General features: G+C 47.1%; 1 protein-coding gene across 1 annotated transcript in view; it reads left to right on the top strand.

Moving 5' to 3' along the window:
- LOC124731761 overlaps positions 1-20,424 on the top strand; it is a 764,200-nt gene that overhangs the window by 709,130 nt on the left and 34,646 nt on the right. Inside the window, exon 9 of the mRNA XM_047248518.1 lies at positions 19,954-20,377. Within this exon, the coding sequence (XP_047104474.1) occupies positions 19,954-20,377 (424 nt within the window). The remainder of the gene's footprint in view (positions 1-19,953; positions 20,378-20,424) is intronic.

Below are 20,424 nucleotides of genomic sequence, written 5' to 3'. Positions count from 1 at the left end.
AGCTTCTGCAGGATTTACATTAAACTGTCTGAATTCTCAGTCAGATCTGCATATTCAACATCGGCGAGAACGAAAACGACTAGAGTGTACACTGGCATATAACACAGGGGGCCGTCGCCTCGCTTATTCGACCGTCAACAGCTCTGGACTCGGCTCCGGCTCACAGCACGCCGTCCTCGAGCCGCGATATATCAGTCCCACCAGAGGGAGCATACGCCACCTCTGCCCAGCGACTCATAGGCAGAGAGTGGCAGTAACCTAGTTACATAAGTAGAGGTGCCAACCTTGGCACAGTATACCGATATACAGTATGTAACAAAAGATACTGCAGACTTCGATGGTTTGTGAGGAATATCTTGAGGAACAAATGGAAGGAAAGGCCATTCAGTGACGTTATGAAGAGTCGAAATTACAGGTCTCAACGCATGTCCTCGGCAGTAAACTCGACTTCGAACGCTGGCGGACTGCAAGCAAAAGTACACGCCATGGGCCTGACAGTGCCGACCGGGTCCACGTATGCCACAACACTGTCGGAGCCAACGAGAAACACAGGCCCTGCAACGAACTTGTGACGTCACACTAGTCGGCTTGTCTGCCGAACTTCGCGAATGCTCAACTCCGTGTAGGGCCCGCGGAAGATCAATACGTAATTGAAAAGGTGTGGTGTCACCGCCAGACACCACACTTGCTAGGTGGTAGCCTTTAAATCGGCCGCGGTCCATTAGTATACGCCGGACCCGCGTGTCGCCACTGTCAGTGATTGCAGACCGAGCGCCACCACACGGCAGGCCTAGAGAGACTTACTAGCACTCGCCCCAGTTGTACAGCCGACTTTGCTAGCGAAGCTACACTGAACGATACGCTCTCATTTGCCGAGACGATAGTTAGCATAGCCTTCAGCTACGTCATTTGCTACGACCTAGCAAGGCGCCATAGCATTTGATAATTAATATTATGAAGCATGTACCGTAACGAGAGATGTTCTACAATTGTGGATTAAAGTTAAGTATTACATCAACTACGTACTTTATTTGCTACTATTAATTCCTTTAACTGTTCCAGACCTCACGCGAATCTGCGTGAGCTTAACGCGTGCCTTTCGGCTTCCTCTCATTGTGACTTGGCTGTCTTGCCAAGTCACAACAAAAGGTATCCATTAAAGGTCTTAAAATTGTCCTGTGCTATTGCAAGAATTCAAACAATCAGTCCAGAATTATTAAACTCGCCTGAAGTAGTTACTCACATCCCGCTGAGGACGGCTGCTGGCACTCGTAAGACCTGCAATGTCACGTGCTGTGACGTAAGCGCCGTGGTATGTCTTTCTCGCGGGCCTCGCGACACTGCAGAGACTGAGAACAGTGGCGTCAACGTACCAAACTCACGTGTGCTTCCGAAGGTGTAGCCTAGTGGCAGGGATCGGGACTGGTTCTCCGAAGCTCTGTTGCCTCTTTGGATGGAATATGCATTCCTATCCCCACTTTGTCTTTTAAGGCACTTCCTAAAACCCTCAATATCTGTTGGCATCCTTTTCTTGTGCGTGTTTGGTGGTAGAAAAGGATCTTATTTAAGAAAAAAATGAAAAAATGCTCTGCTCTCCTCTTTTACCACTTAGCTGCTAGTTCTTCCTAAAAACGTATGTAATTTCACTCAGCAAATTTATTTGATGGTAAAATGAAATAACGTTTAAGGTGAACATTGGTGTTGACAAGAAATTACAGATTACGATAAATAAATGAAAGCAATGCCTAGCAAAATACACTTTTACTTGTCTTTTGAATATTTGAAGTTTTGCAGTATCCCGTCTGATCTCCGCTAACAACCTGTCAAATGACTTATCCACTAACATTTGAAATTACTTGCTGAACCCTTGACATGAATATGTAGCCTATATGAACTTCGCTTTTCTTTTGATATTGTTGTTATAAATTTCACAGCTTATCCTAAATTCACTCACATTATTAACTACAAATGGCATTTAGCGATCAAATATATTAATAATAAGAATCTCGCGTCCCCAAAGAAACTACTGTAAGACGGCCGCCTGTCGGCTGTACGCAATATCCTCATTGATCACTTCTGTAGAATAAGTACTTTATTTTAGCTCCTCTGCACTAGGGGATTGTACCATAGGACAATATTAAGTGAAAATACGCAAAGGATACTTGCAATTCCCTCCTAAAACATTGGGTGGAATGACAACACCTGTCTTTGCACCCTGAGCAATATAATGCTCCATTCAGTCACTGGGAATTACTCAGTCCTCTTGCTGATTGTCCTAACACATCCTCTGGACTGCATCCAGTCCCAAATGATTAAACATCTGTCAGCGGATTACCAGCGCCACCTCCTTGCTGTCTTCAACCGTATCTGGAGCGATAGCGAATTCTCGTCGCAGTGGCGAGAAAGTATCATAGTTCCTGTGCTAGAAGCCTGGTAAGAACCCGCTAGATGTGGATAGCTATCATCCTATCAGCCTCACTAACGTTCGGTGCAAGTTGCTCAAACGTATGGTGAACCAGCGGTTGTGTTGGCTCCTTGAGTCTCGGGGCCTTTTCGATCCATCCCAGGGCGATTCTCGCCAAGGTCGTACCACCACTGATTACTTGGTCTACCTGGAGTCTGCCATCCGAACGGCCTTTCCTTTGGGTCAACGCCTTATTGCCGTCTTTTTTGACCTGACGAGAGCCTATGGTATCACTTGGCGACACCGCATCTTCGCTACTCTGCACCAGTGGGGTCTCCAGGGTCCACCCCCTATTTTTATATGGAACTTCCTGTCGCTCCGCACTTTCAGAGTTCGAGTCGGTGCTTCACAGAGTTCGCCTCACATTCAAGAGAATAGGGTCCCACAAGGCTCTGACTGAGAGCCCCACTCTTTTTAATTGCCATTAATGGCCTCGCACCAGCAATGGGCTCCTCAGTATTCCACTTCTTATATTATGTTGACGATTTTAGTATTTCCTTCCGCTCCTCTTCTCGTATTGGTGCGTCTGAACGTCGACTGCAGGGAGCCATACGAAAGGCACAGTTGTGGGAATTCACTCATGGCTTTCAGTTTTCAGCCGTCAAAACTTGCATCATGAACTTCTATCGTCGCTGTACTGTCCACCCACATCCGAGACTTTACTTCAATGACAAACTACTTAATGTAGTGGAGACTTACCACGTTTTGGGACTGGTCTTCGACGCCCGCTTAACTTGGCTTCCCCATCTTCGTCAGCTTAAACGAAAAGTGCTGGCGGCATCTTAATATTATTCAGTGCCTGAGCCACACCAACTGGGGTGCTGATTCCCCTACACGTTGCAGCTGTACAAAGCCCTTGCGCAGGCCCATCTTCTCTATGGGGTCTAGTGTATAGTTCAGCATTGCGGCTGCTGGATCCTGTACACCAATGTGGAGTTCAGTTTGCAATGGGAGCTTTCTGAACAAGCCCAGTGAACAGCCTCCTCGCGGAAGCTGGAGTTCCTCCATTGCAGATCAGGCGACAACAGCTGCTTGGGAATTATTCCGCCCACATTCATAGTTCGCCTCACCATCCAAATTACCGTTTCCTTTTTCCTAACATCTCCCGCAGTGGCGGCCTAGATTAGGAATTCCAATTGCAATCTGTGTCCGGTCGCTTCTTATTGCACTCGACACTTACCCTCTACCAACTTTCATGAGGGTCCACTCGCATATGTCTCCATAATCCATGCCTTTGCCACAGCTTCATGTGGACAGACCACAAGGCCCAAAAGGGTCATTTCTACCTGAGGCGCTCCGATGACAATTTTTCTCTATTCTCGCCGAGTTCCAGGGCTCAGAAATATTCTACACCGAAGGCTCAACGGTCGATGGTCATGTTGGCTTCGCTTATGCTCACGCTGGACATAATGAGCAGCACTCCTTACTGGATGGCTGCAATGTTTTCACTCGCGCTTTTGAGCATTTTTGCTCCTATGCAGGTGAGTCGTTCGTCATCTGTAGTGACACCCTTAAGCAGCTTCAGTCTCTCAACCAGTGCTTTGGTAATGACTGTCCAAAAGTTTCTTTGTGCCTCAGAGACGGGGGGACGTTCAGTGTCCTTCACTTGGACTCCTAGGACTAGTCGAGATCCCGGCCAATGAACTTGCTCACAGGCTGGGCAAACAGGCTACCGTGAATCAACTCTGGCGATCGACCAGCCAGAGACTGATCTCTTATGGGTCTTACGCCATGAAGTTTTCAGGATTTGGGATACTGAATGGCGCACTGTCAGTACACCACATTAACTATGTGCTATCAAGGAGACAACGAGTGTGTGGCGGTCATCCACGAGAATCACTCACCGGGACTCCATTGTCCTTTACCGTCTTTTCATCGGCCGTACTTGGCTGATTCACGGTCACCTATTTCATCGCGAGGACTCAATTAGGTATCGCTGTTGTTCCCACATGACTGTCGTCCACATCTTGTTGACCTGCCAAATTTTAGCCGCTCTGCGGTGGACCTTCCCGCTACACTGCCAATGGTGTTGGGAGACAATGCCTCGACTGTTGATATAGTTTTACGTTTTATTCGTGAATGTTTTTTGTTGTCATACAATCTAAGGGTTCGCATGTGGCCTTCTCTCCCAGACCTCCACCCTCCCTCCATTTTAACTCTTCCTCACTCTTTGTTTGCTGTTTTTTCTCCTTGGTGTTCGTCTTTTCCCTATCTTTTGAGGCTGGAGATTTTAGTGCGTTGCAGAGTGGCTAGGTCTTTTCTTTTTGCAATCTGCCAGCCTCAGTCATATGCTCTATTCTTTTGATACCTTCTCCTGCTTTTTCCCCTTTTGTGCACGTTCTTTCCTTTTGTCTTGCCTCTTTCGTTTCCTCTATCCGTGTGTTTCCCAATTAGTTTTCCCCTTTTTTAATTTCGACACTTTTTGGGGAATGGTTTTATCACGCGACTTTTTTTCACTGTGGAAAAAGGGACTGATGACCCTGTAGTTTGGTCCCCATCTCTCAAACCCAACCAACCAACTAACAACCCGGGTCAGTTGTCATCTAGACTTTCACCATTCACTCCTGCAATCCCGAATGCTATGGATTCGAAACTAATAATCTGTGTTTTCGACTGTTTTTTATTATGCCATGCCCATCTCAACCACCCCATCGAAGCTCTATAGGCTTAAAGTCTTCGGAATTGGCACTAAGAAGCCTGACTACGACGGTATCCACCACTAAAATTTGTAGTTTTTGGTAATTTTTAATTTATTACTTCCTTACCACAGGCCTCTTACTCCTTGCGCTGCTAGTAATGCCTTAAACTGCTCCGTCAAATATTTTTCTTATTTCAGACACTAGGTCAATATATATTCCTGACATGTTCAATTTGGGAGCGATCTGCAATGTATGGTTACTGAATAAAGCTTCACAAGCGAAGACCGTTAGAAAGAATTTTATTGGATGACTGGTTTTGACAGAGCTACGCTGTCATCATTCGATCTTACGTTATAAAAATTCAAAAGCATTAAGATCCGATGATGCCAGAATAACTATGTCGAAACCAGTCATCCAATAAAATGTTTTTCTTAGTGATCTTGGCTCGTCGTATTTACTTCAGTAAACGTACAGTTGATCAGATTTGTACCAGGTTGAACAGAAACTGCTCTCAGGGATCCAGTGTGCTTTCACGTATCATACTTTATGTACTCACTCTACACCAGAAAGGTGCCAGGGGTATTTCACGCCAGCAGTAAATTTTTTCTAGATAGTAACTCATATGCTATATGTTTGTTGTGATATCCAACTTTTAAGGCCAGCAGAACACCCCATCTCTATCAAAAGTTTTGATGATGCATGCTGCTTCAACTACTGTAGCTGTATGTCGTTTTAACCAGCGATAACAGTACGAGACACATAGTGGAGAAAGGTTGCGAGCGGGAAACGGAGTCTATTTTGCAATCTTACAGATGTCTAAGAAGACTGTTATTACAAGAACCAGAAAGTAAAGGTATACTTATTGCCTTGTACTACCAGTTGTTACCAGTGGATATGACAGAAGCGGACATAAACAATTTTAGAGGACTCAAACAAAAACAATGTGAAAAAGCGATGGGCCTGCGAGAGAGGCAGAGGAATGGAGAGTGATATACACTCCTGGAAATTGAAATAAGAACACCGTGAATTCATTGTCCCAGGAAGGGGAAACTTTATTGACACATTCCTGGGGTCAGATACATCACATGATCACACTGACAGAACCACAGGCACATAGACACAGGCAACAGAGCATGCACAATGTCGGCACTAGTACAGTGTATATCCACCTTTCGCAGCAATGCAGGCTGCTATTCTCCCATGGAGACGATCGTAGAGATGCTGGATGTAGTCCTGTGGAACGGCTTGCCATGCCATTTCCACCTGGCGCCTCAGTTGGACCAGCGTTCGTGCTGGACGTGCAGACCGCGTGAGACGACGCTTCATCCAGTCCCAAACATGCTCAATGGGGGACAGATCCGAAGATCTTGCTGGCCAGGGTAGTTGACTTACACCTTCTAGAGCACGTTGGGTGGCACGGGATACATGCGGATGTGCATTGTCCTGTTGGAACAGCAAGTTCCCTTTCCGGCTTAGGAATGGTAGAACGATGGGTTCGATGACGGTTTGGATGTACCGTGCACTATTCAGTGTCCCCTCGACGATCACCAGTGGTGTACGGCCAGTGTAGGAGATCGCTCCCCACACCATGATGCCGGGTGTTGGCCCTGTGTGCCTCGGTCGTATGCAGTCCTGATTGTGGCGCTCACCTGCACGGCGCCAAACACGCATACGACCATCATTGGCACCAAGGCAGAAGCGACTCTCATCGCTGAAGACGACACGTCTCCATTCGTCCCTCCATTCACGCCTGTCGCGACACCACTGGAGGCGGGCTGCACGATGTTGGGGCGTGAGCGGAAGACGGCCTAACGGTGTGCGGAACCGTAGCCCAGCTTCATGGAGACGGTTGCGAATGGTCCTCGCCGATACCCCAGGAGCAACAGTGTCCCTAATTTGCTGGGAAGTGGCGGTGCGGTCCCCTACGGCACTGCGTAGGATCCTACGGTCTTGGCGTGCATCCGTGCGTCGCTGCGGTCCGGTCCCAGGTCGACGGGCACGTGCACCTTCCGCCGACCACTGGCGACAACATCGATGTACTGTGGAGACCTCACGCCCCACGTGTTGAGCAATTCGGCGGTACGTCCACCCGGCCTCCCGCATGCCCACTATACTGCACATACGGTTCACGTCCACGCTGTCGCGGCATGCTACCAGTGTTAAAGACTGCGATGGAGCTCCGTATGCCACGGCAAACTGGCTGACACTGACGGCGGCGGTGCACAAATGCTGCGCAGCTAGCGCCATTCGACGGCCAACACCGCGGTTCCTGGTGTGTCCGCTGTGCCGTGCGTGTGATCATTGCTTGTACAGCCCTCTCGCAGTGTCCGGAGCAAGTATGGTGGGTCTGACACACCGGTGTCAATGTGTTCTTTTTTCCATTTCCAGGAGTGTATAGTCGTGAAGTACAATAACTTATTCAAGAGAACGATATCTACATCTACATGTATTGCTCGTAAGCAACCATACGGTGTGTGGCAGAGTGTACTTCCCTGTTCAATTCGCGAGTCCGCCTCCAAAGCTGAGCGGTCAGCGCGGCTGACTGCCGCGGGGGAAGCGGGTTCGATTACCGATCTGCTAGGGATCTGTTCTTTTTTTTGTAATAGGGCTGGTACGGTATTCATTCAGCTTCTTCGTGACGCTAACTGAGGAGCTTCTCGACTGATTAGTAACGGATGCAAGATCAAAAAACCCGACAACGACCGGGAGAGCGGTGTAGTGACCCCATACCCCTCCCGATGACGCCATTGGCAGAGGATGACACGGTTGTCGGTTGGCCCCGGTTGGCCCATCTATGGCCGGATAGTGGAACTTGACCTTCCCTAACTTTGCCTGTTCCAGCAGCTAATGATTCGTGGCAAGAATGATTGTCGGTAAACCTAAGTAATAGCTTTATTTTTCTCAGGTTATGTAGTAGTGGTCATTGCGCGAGACGTATATGGAACGAAGTAATATGTAGCCCGACTCTTACTCGCTCGGAATTTCAGTAGTATACAGTAATGCGTAACGCCTCTTCTGCAGCATATGCCACTGGAGTTCGTTTAGCATATCCCCAATTCTCTCACACCGACTATAGCCCGTGACGAACTGCGCCGCTCTTCGATGGATCTGCCTCTATAAAGATATTAAGCAATTTGCTAATTTTCAGAGAATGGGCTGTTTGGGATACATGGGGAGGATAGCAAATGGCAGCTTGCCCAAAAGCATATTGAAAAGAAGATTGTATTCGGCCAGACGGTTGGCCCGACCAAGAGAAAGACGGATGGATCACGTGCGGGCTGAAGTTAGCAAAATGAAAATCTAAGGATGGAGGGAAAAAATGGAAAGCATAAGTGTGAGGAGGCAAATTATCGAGGTGTGTAAGGCTCTTGTAGTACCTAAGAAAATAATACTAATAAGAAGAAGAAGAAGTTAGTGATGTAGCAATACTCTGCACACTCAAGTATATAGTAATAATAAATCTATAAAAGCGTCGTGTTTGTCTTTGAACATGATAGTTTCCAAAACTACTAGACAAATTTCCATGGGGTTTTCGCAGGTAACTTGAGCATAGTTTGGGGCACCGTATAGGCTTTAGTCCACCAAAAACGGATCACAAAAAAAAGACATTCATCCGTATTATGAATGTATCTTTGTTCCATATTTCCTCCGAAACCACTGGACCGATTCCAACCTGACAGGGTTCACATACCACTTGCTGTTTGAAAAAGAATAGTTGTGGGTGTAAGAACCACCTACCTGCCAAAGGGGTGTATTCGTGACATATTTTGCGGACAGTGTTCACATAGGCCACAGAATGTACTTATAAAATTACACTGCTGGCCACCGTAAATGCAACACCCTGAAGGAAGCATCCGAATCAAGTGAAATTTACACCATGAGTTTGCAGCGATGAGATATGGAACTGATTAGAATTTCAGCGCAGACGCACATCACGCGCGCCTGTGGCGCCACCTCATAGCGCCATTTAAGGCTTGGCGATTTCGACGAGTGTACGTTCGGCACGTGTGTTTACCTTGTGGTTGTTTCACAAGACGATCAGTTATGCCTCGTAGACAACAGCGAACATCTTTTGATGAAGTATCCGAGTTCTACAGAGGAAGGATAGTGGCTTACCGAGATTGTGGATTATCATACAGAGAAATCGCTTGTCGTGTTGGACGAAACCAAACAACTGTAATGCGCATATGTGACCGTTGGATGCAGGAGGGTACGACGGACCGACGTGGTCAATCGCGTTCACCTCAGTGCACCACTGCACGTGCTGATAGGCAAATTGTGCGCATGGCAGTGACGGATCGCTCAGTGACATCCCGAACCATAGCACAGCACATTGCGTCTGTAACGCATCATCCAGTGTCTGCGCCTACCATTCGACGCCGTTTACAGCAGAGTGGTCTGTCCGCAAGACGTCCATTGCTTCGTCTACCATTGACGCAGAACCACAGACGTCTCCGTCGCCAATGGTGTGATGACAGACGGATGTGGACGGCAGAATGGAATGACGTTGTCTTTACTGACGAGGCACGCTTCTGTCTGCAGCACCACGATGGTCGGATTCGATTGTGGAGACACCGTGGAGAGAGGATGCTGGACAGCTGCATTATGCGCCGCCACACTGGTCTTGCACCGGGTATTATGGTATGGGGCGGTATTGGATATTACTCTCGCACGCCTCTAGTACGCATTGCCGGTACTTTAAATAGCCGGCGCTACATATACGAGGTGCTGGAGCCAGTTGTCCTTCCTTGCCTTCAGGGCTCGGCCACAGCCATATTTTAACAGGATAATGCGCGACCACACATGGCACGCATTGTCCAAAGGTTCTTCGTCAATAACCAGATTGAATTGCTTCCCTGGCCGGCTCGCTCTCCGGATCTTTCGCCCATAGAAAACATGTGGTCCATGGTTGCTCAACGAGTGACCCAGATTACATCCCCAGCTGCCACACCAGATGATCTTTGGCAACGTGTGGAAGTTGCTTGGGCTGCTGTACCCCAGGAACACATCCAACGTCTCTTTGACTCAATGCCGAGACGTGTGGCAGCGGTGATCTTCAACAATGGCGGCTACTCTGGCTACTGATTCTGGCAGGAACCACATGTCACAGACGTCTGTAAACGTAATCATTTGATACTTGGTCAACATGTTATCTACAAAATAAATTTTGTTGTGCTACCTCTTGTCTTTCTTGGTGTTGCATTTACTGTGGCCAGCAGTGTATATCTATGTACGACAGTTCAGGATACATGACGTCACTAATATTGAGATATGTGAAAAACTTTCGCAGCCTGCCTGATATTTAAATTTGTTATTACTAACCCGCTGAACCGATTTCGAGGAAATTTGGTAAGAAGATAGGTTGAACCCTGAGGAAGAACGTAGGCTGCCTTAGGAAGTGTGTAGTATGAGATACTTATTGAGTTGACAATTAGGGAAGCATATTTACTCACTGAAAAAGTTATTCACTCTTTGGCTATTGGACTTTATGGTATTTGTGAAAATGCTTTTCTTAATCGATATGTGCTGCGTAAAACGAATCAATGTAATGAATACAATGCTTATACAATCATCAATATATTTCTTACATACTTTCACAATATTTGTTGCATTATGTACACGTTGCATAAGTATTAGCTACTGTGCACACTACCTATTATTAGAGAACGAAAGCACTTACTTACTTGCAACAAACTCTACACACAATTTCGAACTTTTTGTCGCTGACAGCCCACACAGAATGATGAAAGGAAAATATTTTTTCGCTGTTTTCGCTTTTCATACAGTAAAGCTGTCACATCAGACATGACATCATGACGTTAACATTGATTACTTGTTTGCTACTAACTTTACTCGCAACACACTGGGCAGAAAGTTTCAAGAAATGGTGCTGAATGTACCTACAAAATTATATCATTGTACTATACATAGTTCAGGAGATATGAGGGAAGGATGAAGAGCCGGACAGAGACAGAGAAGTGTAAGTGATAGGTGATGGACAGAGAGAGTGGGGAAGGAGGAAATGGGCGGAGAGAGAGAGAGAGAGAGAGAGAGAGAGAGAGAGAGAGAGAGAGATTTGGGGGAGGGGGAGTAGGAGATGAACAGAGATAGGGGCAGGAGGAGATGAACAGAGGGTGTCCGTGGAGGAGGTGGACAGAGAGAGGGAGAAGGAAGAGATGGACTAACAGAAGTGAGAAAAATCCTTACCAGGCTCAGCTCCGGGTACTCGGCTAGTGGGGAATATTTTCTTGAAATCTTCCTTTTCCCCGATTACGCTTAACTTTTCGACTTTGGTGAAGAAGTATACACTTTTGGTGTGACAGCGAGCACGTCGAGATTTTGTGCATGTTTTGTGACGCGGCCTGGTGGCAGCATGCAGCCTGCAGTTGGGGACAGAGAGGCGGTCCTCCAGCTGCACGGAGCCTCGCCTCGTGGCGTAGCGGCGCGAGGGCCGGTGGAGAGCGTCAGGCCGTGCCGCGGCATAAACACCACGGCCGCCGCCGCCGCCGCTGCTGCTGCTGCTGCTGCTGCCTCCCAGGGCAGAGCGCGACGCCCGCGTCTGCCCGCCGCCGCCCTTCCCGCCACCCCCGGCGTCTGTCGAGGGCTGATCGAGGAGATGCTTGTCGCCGATAACGAGGGGCGGTCGGCCATAATTAGAGAAACCTCGAGGGGCTACTTTACAGCGCCGTGCCAATCCACACAAACACGCGCTTGCACTTTCTCCTTCCGCGTTCCCCTTCGAGTGTGCACTAGTCCATCTTTTCTCGGAAGAGTGTGACGTAGCTTTATAATAAGCTTGTCTACACTATTGACATTACTCAAAAGTATGTCCTTACATTTTTGCTCATGCACAGAATACCGAATAAAAAAAACCTGTACTCTTAGTGCTGATTTCTACAAAAAATTACAGAGATAATTCGGAAATGGAAGAACCTTTCGTTACATACACTTCAATATTAACAGGGAAAAGAAAAAGAAACTAAAGGAAAATATATGTCGCTGTAGAGCTTCACGTACGCCTTATTTGTCGTAACGCAATTTCAATTTAGCTAGTTTTTCGTCGTATCAGGCAGTTGTCTCATAATTTATCAGTTTCAAAACAGTATCCTGATTGGCATAGCGAAAGAGATAATGCAATAGCAAGAGACTGCACACACTTTCGGGAGGAGCAATTAAGACTGAATCCGGCTTGGTTCTTCTGAAATAGCCACAGCTAACTTCCCTCCCTTCCCCCCGTCCCTCCCCCGCCACCCCCTTGCCCTATTCGAGCCTATGTCACGTCTCAAACCATAACCTTCCTCTTTTTATCCACTGCTTTTTGCTTCTGGCCGGCCGGAGTAGCCGAGCAGTTCTAGGCGCTACAGCAGTCTGGAACTTCGCGACCGCTACGGTCGCAGATTCGAATCCTGCCTCGGGCATGGATGTGTGTGATGTCCTTAGGTTAGTTAGGTTTAAGTAGTTCTAAGTTCTAGGGGACTGATGACGTCAGCAGTTAAGTCCTATAGTGCTCAGAGCCATTTGAAACATTTTTTTTTTTTTTTTTTTTTTTTTTTTTTTTGCTTCTGAACGCCGTTGTCAACTAGATCTTTACCAACACTCAGGAAACAATGAAGCATCACTTTAAATCTAACTGTGCACTCTAACTTTCTCTCAGAGCTTTAGTTATTACAGACAACTGCGTCTTTCTCGGCGCAACCAACCCAAACTCTCTGTATCGTAAACATTTATTGGTACAATCTTGAAGCATTAAGTTTTCCTTTCGGACACTGACTGGATGCGTAATTTGTACGTCATAGACCAAAAGCAGGAGATGTAACGACGACCACCTAGAAATTCCGGATCATCTCTTGTACTTCAGGTTACTGGATTGGATTGGATATCGTTTCTATTATAGATGCTTATACACTCGCCCGTCGTGCACCGCAGTAGGCAAGTATCTGTGCGTCGTACAAATGTGGAAAAACTTAAATATTAAGGAAACTTATTTATGGTGTCAGTGCCAAGTAACACAGCTCGAAAAAACTTTGACGCTGCATATGAGTAGGAAGAAGTTCTACAGTACAGAACAGAAGGCAATTGAAAAAATACGTAATGAGATGAACAGAATGCCACGTTTGTTCAAATACAATAATTATGCTAAAATATTGTATTGTATGTATGTATGTATTGTATGTTAACCGGGGGCTTAGGAACGACGGAGAGGATCCGTCTCCGCCGCGGCCGCAGTGGTCCACAACCCCAGGACGACTACCGCAGTCCACTTCACCCCTCCACCACCCCACACCGAACCACTCTTTCTGGGTTATTGTTCGGTTCGGTCCCCAGTGGACCCCCCTCCAGAGAACGCCTCGCACCAGACGAGTGTAACCCCTGTGTTTGCGTGGTAGAGTAATGGTGGTGTACGCAATCGCCGACATAGTGTAGCTCTGGCGGTATAAGGGGAACCAGCCAGCATTCGCCGAGGCAGATGGAAAACCACCTAAAAACCATCGACAGACTGGCCGGCTCACTGGATCGCGAAACAAGTCCGCCGGGCGGATTCCTGCCCGGGACCAGGCGCTCCTTCCCACTACGGAACGCCGTACCTAAGACCACACAGCTAACTGGGCGGGTGATTATGCTAAGTAACTACAATTCTCTACTCACTATAAACTTCGGGACACGGTTAATAAAGTGGGTGGTCACCATGGACGGCAGTGCATGCTCTGCAATGCGCTCTCGTGCTGTCCTCAAGGATAAGGATTTCTTGTGGTGGGGCGAACCGTTTCTGAAAAAACGCAAATAGGGAATAAGTACAGCTTCACAATAGCGTTGACCGGTGAAGCTACCACGTTTAATGACATGGAAGTCACTAGACCTGTGCAACATTATACATCCCCACGCCACAACATCTGGATCACCAAAACGATCATTTTCGACAATGTCCTTGCATCCATTACGTGCATCTACCTCTCGCCATATGAGGGTACGTCCTTAATCAATACTCAGACTGAATCTGCTTTCACCCGAGAAGTACACGGGACTGTACTTCTCGTGCTCTTGTGCCTGTGCCCTCGGCACCGTCGCAAACGGTACCGCCAATTTACGCATGTCAACGAGGCACAACATACTGGTCGTCGGTCAGTCGCTGTGTCTCTGTAGAACGTGGGACTGCGCGTCCTGCATTCCTGTTAAATGTTGCAACTGCACTCGCTGTTTGTGGTGGGTCCCTTCTTGCCTATTGCACGACGTAGCGGTCATCAGCTGCCATACTCGACCGTGGTCGACCGCCTCCTCTCCTTACGGCAACCGTGCCAGTGGTTCGAAACTCTGCGTGTGAAACAATACAGTGAGCAATATCAGAGTCCTGTGCTACACTACCCAGAATTCGTCTTCCTGCCAATTTCCCGATTGCTCTACCTCTTGTAAAGTAATCCAGATGTTGTGTCCGGGCTATGTTGTAATGAAGAACACCACCACAGTGCACCGTAATTACAAGCTGATTGACACAGTCTCTTCACGTTCTTTTAGTTGCCTCGCATTGAGGGGCTAGCCCCATTGGGGCTACAGGCACTTCGACCACGCGGCATTGTGCACGGCTGAGAGACCTTTAGAAACATGCTCCCGCACTTTCGTTCATTTCAACCGACTTTTTAATATGTTGCTTCACTTGTATGTTACATTAACTATCTCGTCCTTACGTTTTACAGAGCACAGTAGAACAATAAATTTTAGCGCCATACTTACCCACATAGACCTTCAGGCCCTGAATACCTACGACGCCCTCTTCCTCCAAAACCATTCTTTTTACATCTCCGTATGTACTCAGCAAACTATCGTATATGTATCGTATTATCTATCTCCCCTCCTTCTCATGACCCCACTCCTTTGTACCCCCCCCCCTTCTTCCCCTTCCCAACTAATGTACCATGATCTGTAGCGAGAACGACTTAAACTGGAACCATCACAGAGAAAATACGGCCCAGAAGGCGAACTGAAGATTGCGTTTTACTGGCAGAACCTTGAGTAGATGCGACCAATATATTAAGAGACTCCTTACACTGCGCTTGTCGGTCCTCTCTTGAGTAATACTGCATGGTTTGGAATCCTTACCAGATAGGACTGACGGCAGGCATTGAAAAAGTTCAAAGAAGTGCTTCACGTTTTATAGTATCAGGAAATAGGAGAGTGAGTGTCACGGATATAATAAGCAAGCTGGGGCGGCAATCGTTAAACAAAGACGCGTAAAGGCGTTCTTTACTGCGACGAGGTCTTTTCACGAAGTTTCAATTACTGGCCTTCTCTGACGAATGACGAATTATTTTTTTTACACCTAGCTAGATAAGGAGAAACGAGCGTCATAATAAAACAAGAGAAGTCAGAGCTTACACGGAAAAACTTAGGTATTCATTTTCCCACGTGCTGCTCGAGAGTGAAACGATAGACAAGCAGTCTGGAAGTGTTTCGATAGACCTCCTGCTACGAACTTAAGTGTGAAATGCAGAGTAGACTTGTAGATGTAAATGTAGATATCGTTCCGTTTGAGTGATAGACTGAAACTAATTTTCCATCACGATCAATACGCAGGATACATTTAAGCAGAAGTAATAAATTTCTTGATACTTTCTGGAAAATCTGCTCTAGTAATTTTTGTTTGTATGACAGATGCTGGAACTGAAAATAGTTATATATTTGACTTAGTCTAGTGTCAAACCCTGAGTTGAAGATGGTCGCTTGACTTTTGCAACAGCCGTTCTTTAAATACATTAACACTGTGCAGCACCGTTTTACATTGAATAATTTTTATGATAAGTCTTTTCGTGACGTGCAATAATATGCTTGTTACTTGAACATTTGTGTCCCACGCTGACTAAATAAATCTGATACGTTTTCCGCAGCTCTTCTTCCGATCTTCTTCACCTCTTCTGTCGATTGAGCTTCAAAACACCGTAACAGTCTCAGGCTGAAGACAATTCAGTTGGTTAGGAATTCTGCAGGCGACCTCGCTATGCCTCTGTGCATTCAAAGACATAATCTACGATAACACCATGGAAGTAGTTTTTGAGAAACTGATTCGAACAAGGTAGTGTGTGTGTGTAAAAACACAGAGTAGTGTGACATCCTAAATCAACCTGCTGGAATAAGTACTTAAAACTCAGCAGATAATTCAAGATAAAGATAGATAAAAACGTGAGTGAGCACCAACTATTATTGCTCTGTTTTACTCTCAACACCTGTGTTGAGGAAGAACCATGAGAACAGTGTGTCTCCCCTCAAATAACATAGCGTCTGTACAGCATGCTGCATACTACTGTACAACTCTCATCTCCCGGATTCATGCATTGTTAAATCTTGGTTATCCAAGTTTCTGATAGACGCCTGAAATGAAGATAGCCTTGCATCCCTGCTCACTAGACGATTCTCTGCTTGAGAGTTCTCTCTAGTACCAATTAAGATGAGATTTCCGCTTACAGGAAACCAACGTGAGTAAGATATGGCAACAAATGGTTACCACCTTTAGGAGGTAACACGGCAGTTGTCTTCATAAGACATCTGTTGCCATGGTTGGGGGCGGCAGACACCGTGAGTTATATCGCCAGCCTAGCAAGCTGAAAATGAATGCCGAACCCGTTTCCCAACCTTCCATGGACACCTTATGATCTCACTTCTTTAAAGTTAGTGTCCTTTTCTTCTGTAGTTCTCCATGTTCTCTGCCACATAGCTAACGTGTGGCATAACTGGTGTACGGCAGCCGGCGCTCATGCTCTGGTCACCATTCCCGTGGGGGCGAAATTTTGTGACGGGAGAAAAAGAAAAATGAGGAAATGTATATCTGGGTAAGTCATTTCAGAAGTCGGAGGCCGTCAACGACATATCAACTCCAAAAAGAACATTCCTAGTAAAGCACTGTGGTTTTCAAAACAGTTCTCAGATTCATGACTGCTTGTACTATATTTCCGTCATGGTATCTACACTGCGCAACACAATTAACGAGGCACTTTTTTGAAACCCCTTAATTGTCTCCCATTGTGACGCATAAGTTTTAAATTTGGCTCAAAGGTGCCTTCCTGTGTAGTAATGAAAACACGTGGCGCCCTGCGACGTCACCTTCGGGCTCGGTGAAGCATCAGACAGCAATGTCTCTACACATGCGAAAAAAAGGCGACAGTTCAGAAGTTCACGTGAAGTCTAAGGTGGGTTAATGATGTCACACTGGCACCAAATTTCATCAAAATTGTGCCCAATGCCACCGTGGATGTTTCAAGTGACGGGAAGATAGTCATACCACCTGTTGTCCAGATTTCATCCCTTCTTTTGACACCTTTACGTTGGAGGTCAGAACTGCGACGCCCAACGTTTAAATCACCCGGTTTTCTTGTAGGTGGCTAAAGAAAATATTACAGACCCACCGCCTCTCAGAATTGACACCAAAAAGCATCAAGGGGTGGCATAACGGGTATCAATGAAACCACCACTTCCCTTGAGGTATTGATTCCCACATATTTCAAAGCCGAAAACGACATTTGACTGTGCAAGAAGCAACGGGGCGATATTCTTGAAGCTTTTGAAACTGCAGACAGCGTGCCACCACACAGACGGTTCGACCCTTCTCTAAGGACATCTTGGTCCTGGAATCCCATTGAACGAGATTATACCCCTTCGGAGTTTGAATTTTATCCAAAGCAGCGAAGAGTGTTTATGCTTTCTCGGCCTTCCTGTTTCGCGACGTCGTTTAACCTGATCACGCGAGGGGGAGAGGGTGCAAATTGAGGCATGTGTGAATAAAGCAGTGAAGTGTCCCCGTAAGGCCCCGCACTTCGGGAACACTAGGTGTCGCCCACGTATCTTTGTTCTGCACTATAAAAGTGTACTTATATAGACGCAGACCGTGACGGCTTCCTAGGCGCCTGCAGCCAGGCAGAACATTCTACACTCCTCCACGCCACATGTCCAGTAGCAGGCACTAGAGCAGCAGCGTAATGCCATCAGCTGAAGAGGGTCAACGCCCCAAGGGAAGCGGTGGTTTCATTGATGACCTTTACGTCACCTCCTGAGGTCTTTTCGTGTCGATAGTAAGCTGTGATGTACCTGAAATGTCTTATTCGGACATCCATAAGAAAACCGCGCGATTTCAACTTGGGAGACCATGGTTCTGTCCTCTATCACAGAGGCGTCAAAAGAGGAGGTGAAATATGGGTAAGAGGGGGTGTAACGACTTTCGTATCGTGTGAAACGTCTATGGTGCCGTTGCGCAGAATTTTGGTGACTTGTGGTGCCAATGTGACATTTATTTATTTATTTACCACTTTCTTTTAGCTTATTGCCTATATAAAAGAATATACCGAACATTGCACATAAATTGGCATAAATATAGCACACAATATTGTAACCTAATTTCAAATATTTAATAATAATTAAGTATTATGCTGTTTAAAGGTGGAAAAAATCTGCATGGAAGATGCCAAAGCTATATCATTAACCAACCTTATACCTCTCATAAACGCCTGAGCTATGGCCTTTTTTCCGCATGTTTGAAGCTTCGCCGAGCCCGAGGGTGACATCACAGGGCACCACACCTTTACACTGTTGCAGAGGAATGTTGAAGGCACTTTTGAGCCAAATTTAAAACTTCTGCGTTGCAACGGGAGACAATTAAAGGTGCTCGAGAAAGTAACACTTTAATAGTGTAGTACAGTGCATGTTGCTGAACAGGTAACCCGAGGGACATCTCTCGTTGGAGGTTGCCTGTCTAACGGATTCCCAGGATAACAAAAAATTGATTTTCAGTTTTTAATAGAGTTATTATTCAAATTTAAAAATTTGAACCATCTATTCATTAAGAGCTATGACCTTATGTTAAAAGTATAACACAGTAAGTCAAGTACTATGGTATGTATGTCTGGAGACACCGTAACTCGTGGTATGCACTTTCCAGTGTTTCAGAATGAGAAAACTGTTGATTTCCAACTAACTTTACACAAAATTTCAAACCTTTACGAATCTTTTTCTCCTTGACTCCCCGCCCAAAATGACGAAAGCAAAAACGTTTGTCGCTTCCTGCAGTATCGCTGTTGATGCAATAAAACTCCAGCGTCATGCATCATGTTTTAATTGACTATTTCTTAACTACTAGCATTATTGGTAACACATTTTGACCGAGCGAGGTGGCGTAGTGGTTAGCACACTGGACTCGCATTCGGGAGGACGACGGTTCAATCCCGCGTCCGGCCATCCTGATTTAGGTTTTCCGTGATTTCCCTAAATCGGCCCAGGCAAATGCCGGGTTGGTTCATTTGAAAGGGCACGGCCGACGTCCTTCCATAATCCGATGAGACCGATGACCTCGCAGTTTGGTCTCTTCCCGCAAACAACCCCAAACACATTTTGCAAGCAGGATCCACATTTACCACTGATAGGCACCTCCACAATTATGTTATCGTACGACACATGTTTGTGAGAATATGGCCTTGAGGACTATGCGACTTAACTTCTGAGGTCATCAGTCGCCTAGAACTTAGAACTAATTAAACCTAACCAACCTAAGGACATCACACACATCCATGCCCGAAGCAGGATTCGAACCTGCGACCGTAGCGGTCGCTCGGTTCCAGACTGTAGCACCTAGAACCGCACGGCCACTCCGGCCGGCTTGTGAGAATATGACACTTTATAAATGTAAGTATGATTCCTTAAAAATATCTGTGCTGGGGGTTGACTGGTAAAACTCCTACTGAGAGTCAATCGAGTGTCTTATTTTAATAGGAGTCGTGAGGACCCTTACCACAAAACTCATCCGCCATAAACGTTATATGTCAGTGACTTGTCTTTTGTGCCTGAGATGTGTGCACTGAACGTGCGCCGGTGTCGCAGGGCGGGCCGCGTGTGGGGCCGGCAGGCCGCGACGCCGACGCCGCCCCCCGGCAGTGGCAGCCGCGGCAGCGCCTCGCCCGCCCCCGCAGGCGCCGGGGTGGCGGCCGGCCCGCACGGTCCCGGCTCTGCCGTGACGTCACCGCGGCGCGCCAGCCTCTGCTCGTCGACGTCCTCGTCGACGGTGTCGTCCGCCTCGTCGTGCGGCGTGGGCGGTGCGGGCCCCGGCGTGGGCGGCGGCTCGTCGGCGGCCAGCAGCGGCTGCGGCGGCCGGGCCTGCGTGTCGGCGCCCGTGGGCCGCGCCACGCTGTCCGCACATCTCTCCCTGTCCGCCGACGAGCACGACGAGTTGGAGCTCGACGACGAGGACGACCTCACGCTCAACGAGATGCTCGGCAAGTTCGACGAGAGCTACGTCTATGAGAAGGTAATGACACACTGTTTCTTTACACTAGACCCTCTTTCAGATATACA

This window comes from Schistocerca piceifrons, chromosome 1 (assembly GCF_021461385.2).
Source record: "Schistocerca piceifrons isolate TAMUIC-IGC-003096 chromosome 1, iqSchPice1.1, whole genome shotgun sequence".
NCBI classification, from domain to species: domain Eukaryota; kingdom Metazoa; phylum Arthropoda; class Insecta; order Orthoptera; family Acrididae; genus Schistocerca; species Schistocerca piceifrons.
Note: the sequence above shows the minus strand (reverse complement) of the source record. Positions and strands in the feature narration are given on the sequence as shown.